This window comes from Ceratosolen solmsi, unplaced genomic scaffold (genome assembly GCF_000503995.2).
Source record: "Ceratosolen solmsi marchali unplaced genomic scaffold, CerSol_1.0 scaffold7, whole genome shotgun sequence".
Lineage (NCBI taxonomy): Eukaryota > Metazoa > Arthropoda > Insecta > Hymenoptera > Agaonidae > Ceratosolen > Ceratosolen solmsi.
The window spans coordinates 6,035,985-6,041,039 of NW_011948413.1; the positions used below are offsets into that span (position 1 = coordinate 6,035,985).

Sequence of the window (5,055 nt, forward strand, 5' to 3'; positions counted from 1 at the left end):
CATTTTCATTTTTTTTTTTCAATTGGACCGAACACATTCCGCGCAATTGACGGAATAAGTTACTTATTCGGCTTTAAAGATTTCTTTAATTTCTGCTAGTTTGGATTTCGGTTATCATTAATTAAATTACCAAAAACCGTATTTATATATATATATATATATATATATATATATATAAGTAAATTGAGATTTTATAAAGTGAGTATAAAGTGGAAATAATACTTCAGTTAATCATAGTCTCGAATTTAATACCAAAATAACTTGAATTCGACAATTTCTTTAAAATGCATTTAATCTCAAGAACGTGAAATAAGCTTATTTATAGTAGTATATGCAGTTTGAAAGTTGCATTTTTAGAAAAATAATAAATACTAAAGATGTATATTGATTGAAAATGCGTGGCACTTACAAGGCATTAGATTTCAAAACGAAAAATCAACTTAAAATTACGTACTTACAATCTAAATAATTAATAAAGTGAGAATTCATCTCGACATTATTTTAGTAATCTATCTATAAAATGCCTACAGTTGCAATAATTAAGAGAGAATGAAGCTATTGAAAGCAAGAGAGATTGGTAGCTTACAGTTAATTTGTTCGCGTATTTAAGAAAAAGGGTACCTATGACCGTGTACGAGCTTTGTATGTGAGAGCATCGTTTAGGAAAAAAGGCGAAAAGGGCGATTAAGCGTAAGGCAGAAGGGAATGTCGACGACGAACGGCAATCGAGGGTGTGAGTACGATGGTATGGGGGAGACGGTACGAAGGGAAAATTTAATACCAAGCATAAGTAATTCTAAGCCTTTGATAAAAATTGTCGAATCTCCCTCAATTGCGAGGAACCTCATCGCGAAAAGAGAAAAACTCTATCGAGCGTAAAAGCATGGCCGCCTTCAGCGCTCACCTGACCTGACGCGATCACGTGTCCGAGAATAGAAACTCGCTCTCGGAGAGGAGCACCTCGAGGTCCGAGGGCACGGTATGCAGGTCCGAGTTGGCCGGCTCGGCGATGCACGACGCCTGGCTGAGCTTGGAGGAGGCCCTGCTTGGCTTGGACTTTCTCTTCCGCTCCTTGCTCGCTTTCTTCTCGGCGATGGTTCGCACGAGGACTCCGGTCCGCGGTCCCGGGTTCACGGCCCTTGACCCGGGACCGGCCACCGGCACCTGCCCGACTTTGTCCGCCTTGCGCAGCTTCACCGTGAATTTGAAGGGCGGCTTGTAGACGACCTGGAGTCTTACCCGCTCGTTTTTGGCCCCGGAAGTGATGGCGGCGGCGGCGGCGGCGGCGGCGGCGGCGGCGGTAGTTGTTGTCGCTCCAACTGTTGCCGTCGTCATCGTCGTTGTCGTCGCCGGCGTCGTCGCCGCCTCGGTGTTCCTCGCAAGGCTCCCAACGCTGCGCGATTTCGAGCCCGTCAGTCTCCTCAAGGCCACGTGCCTGTACACGTCAACGTACACTCGTTAGCGCCTGCCTGCTCCAGCCTCAGCAAAATTTTTCAGCCTCACAGAATTTTGTCAGCCGTAGCTTTATGCACTTGGCAGTCGTTAGAATCTCGCGTGCATAATCGACGAGGATCACTATAATGCGATCGTTTCTCGATGGAATTTTTAGTCGGCTGTCAGGGGAAAGTCAAAAGCGACTGAAACATTTAACCGGGCAGTCGCGCTAATACTAATACGCGCTATTCGAACAATTTCGCCGTCTTTCAGGCTCCATAGTCTGACATATTCTTCCCGTATTACCACTAAAGGCTGATTAGATTTAAGATTTGGCGACTTTGAATCGCGTGCTCATTGTCTCATTTCGGCGAATGGTAAATATGTTGAAAAGAGCGTGAATATGGGAGAGAGGCTGTTGATATCCGAGCAGACATTATGGGATTTGCTCGCGTATCGTGAGATTAATAATCGGCCAGTAGCCGCGTTGAGTAGCAGACCTGGTGTTGTTGACGCGCGCTCCCGCGGCCGGCGTCCTCGACGAGAGTCCGGCAACCGGGTTGGCTTGCAGATTCATGGGGCTGGACTTGCTCTTGGGGAGGGCGGTAGCGATGGGTGCCTCGATGCGGCAGTGGGTAGCGAGTAGCCAGGAGCGGACCTTGCTCTTGGGGTCAGCCCCGCTTATGGCTCCGATTACGGTCGGCATCGGCGTCGCTTCGGTCTTGTCCGCCTGGGCGGTCGAGTAGTCGATTACCTCCTTCTTCTTGCGCTGCTGGGGCAGGAGCTGCTGATGCTGGCAGCCGAGTTTCTTTTTGTTGGGACTCGGGGCCGCAGGACTCGTCGCCGGGCTCGACTCTCGGGCCGGCTTGTCGGGCCTGCTCTTGGGTGCCCGCCTCATTAGCTGCTGGAGGGTCGAGGTGCGCTGGCGCTGCTGCTTCAGAGCTTCGCCGACCGAGAGGTCGGGAGCTGCTTGTCGCTTGCGCGACGACTCGTCCTGAGTGATCGCTGGAGCCGCTGCACCGTTCTGTATCCCACTCGGTCGTTTTCTCTTCGCCTACAGTCAGAGATAGAGAGATAGAGAGATAGAGAGATAGAGAGAGATAGAGATAGAGAGATAGAGAGATAGAGAGGAGAGAGAGAGAGAGAGAGAAAACGGTTTTAGATTGCTAATGTACACTTTCGTTAGCGGTGGGAAATCAGAATAACATTAATACGGGAAGAGAGTATTATTGTTAGAGGCGACGTATAATCTCTATTCTTAATACGTATGTCTATGATTTTATTTTTGCTAATTGTTCGATCGAGGAGAAATTGTTGCATGCGCGTGCTTCGAGTGCGATATTACAGAAGCATGGGAAACAGAAATGCCACTTGTTCGTCCCTCGCTAAGGCATTTAGGGAGAAATTTAATAATCAACCGCGCGCGGTGTGTGTCCACCTAATATTTGCTCATTATTCAAACGAAAGACTCGAAGCACTCGAAGCAAGAGTAAAGATCAGCATTTTTGTTAAAATTGTAATCATTACAATCGCTCATGCCATACGATTGAGTCACGAAATTATTAATTCAATAACACGACACTATGACATTATCCCTTTGTTTATTCTATTGAAAAATTGTCTCATCTAATCGGGAATTATCTATTTCGCTAGTTTCGTTACTAATTCCCTATATTATAATCAGTTTTTATTGCTTAAATTTACGATAGATTGGTGCGAAATTGTAATGAGACAAGATCTAAACAATTACAAAATACTCGTATTTAATTGAGCTCGCGAAAACCTTGGGCCATGAACATTAATAAATTACTAAATATCATTAAAAATGACAAAGTCAAGACTTTTTGGTGACAGCATTTTAAATATCGTCGAGTTCAAAATAACTCGTGGAAAAATCGTATGAGCAAAGCCACTTTTAAAGAGCCTTACGACCTCGCACAACTGACGCTCATAAAACGCGAGATTCATTTCAGAAATCATTTCACATCGATCATCGTATCGTAAAATAAAAAGTGGCTTGGCCGTCAGCCATAAGCTCGTCGCCATTATTACTCGATGAAGCAAACAAAGTCTCGAGAGGATGTTGGCGATGGGATCCGGAAGCCGGGGGATGAAATAAAGAAATCAAGTAAGAAGCAGCGACGGGGCTTCGTCACAATGTCAGGGTAACCGGGAAACTATTAATACCGATTATGATTTAGGGTTAAACATAAGGGTGAATCACCTTGGCGGATTTTTCATGAGCGACGGCATCCTTCTTGCGCTTAGGCCTGCGCCGCTTCTCCCGCACCTTCTTGCTGAGCGGTAACTTGGCCCTCACCGCCGGCGGATGCACCGTGACACCTTCCGCGCCCTCCGGCGGCAGTCTCACCGTCTCCGTCGTCGAGCTGTGGATGATCGTGACCGACTTGAGCTTCTTGCCCGGCCGCTTCCTCAACAATTTCGTGCTGATCACCTGCGGAGTTGTGGTCTTGTCATTATTGGCACTTCCACTTCCACCTGCCGCCAATCTTTATGGCTAATTGAAGGAAGACCGTCGGCTCATCTCGGCGTGCCTTTTTACAACTATGAAGGAAAAGGTTCCTCGATGGGCATCATCGAGACTCCCGACCGCGTCTTCCTTCGCACGCCCTTTGCTCCACTCGCTTCCGTACTTTTTGCCGCAGCGAATTTTTCACAGCTTCGCGGATTATTGCTTTTTTATCTTTTTCTTTCTTTTTCTTTTGCCGAGCCCTTTGCCTCGTGTCGTCACGCTAGTTGAATATCGAGCGAAGCAATGGGAAGCTTTTTATTCGCGGATGAACTTCTTATTCCTTAAGGGTAAGCAGTTGGTCAATAATTTTACAACGCGAAAATAATTCACGAAATCGCGGCATAACTGAAATTTTTCGCGCTATTTACTTTGTAATGGTCAAGATTAATTATTAGTTCGGAGATGTAAGGTGGCCACGAGATTACGATTTTAATGCTATAATAAGAAAAACAAAAAACAAAAAAAAGCTCCATTCCGTCGATTATCTCTCTTCGGTATCATCCTGCTTAATTATATTTAATGTTATCAACGTCAAACTACTTATTTTGTTTTATTCTCTCTTATCAAGCACTTTCCAACGCAGTTTTAAATACTTTAGCATCTATATAACGTAGCGTTACACTAAATTGTAAGAATATTTCTGAGCAAATATACATTGGCATACTAGGAATATCCTTTGAATTCTCATAGTGAAATAATAGTATGGCATAATATAATATATAATAATAATAATAATAATAATAAGAAGAAGAAGAAGAAGAAGAAGAAGAAGAAGAAGAAGAAGAAGAAGAAGAAGAAGAAGAAGAAGAAGAAGAAGAAGAAGAAGAAGAAGAAGAAGAAGAAGAAGAAGAAGAAGAAGAAGAAGAAGAAGAAGAAGAAGAAGAAGAAGAAGAAGAAGAAGAAGAAGAAGAAGAAGAAGAAGAAGAAGAAGAAGAAGAAGAAGAAGAAGAAGAAGAAGAAGAAGAAGAAGAAGAAGAAGAAGAAGAAGAAGAAGAAGAAGAAGAAGAAGAAGAAGAAGAAGAAGAAGAAGAAGAAGAAGAAGAAGAAGAAGAAGAAGAAGAAGAAGAAGAAGAAGAAGAAGAAGAAGA

The 5,055-nt window shown here is 44.2% G+C and overlaps 1 protein-coding gene across 1 annotated transcript in view; it reads right to left on the minus strand.

The window, feature by feature from the left end:
* Positions 1-530: 530 nt before the first annotated feature.
* Positions 531-5,055, minus strand: part of LOC105367405 (disintegrin and metalloproteinase domain-containing protein 10) — a 167,824-nt gene continuing 163,299 nt past the window's right edge. The window contains exons 16-19 of the mRNA XM_011506102.1: positions 3,659-3,889; positions 1,935-2,488; positions 1,371-1,435; positions 531-1,277 (exon numbers count right to left, since the gene is read on the minus strand). Of these exons, the coding sequence (XP_011504404.1) occupies positions 919-1,277; positions 1,371-1,435; positions 1,935-2,488; positions 3,659-3,889 (1,209 nt within the window). The 3' untranslated portion in view covers positions 531-918. The remainder of the gene's footprint in view (positions 1,278-1,370; positions 1,436-1,934; positions 2,489-3,658; positions 3,890-5,055) is intronic.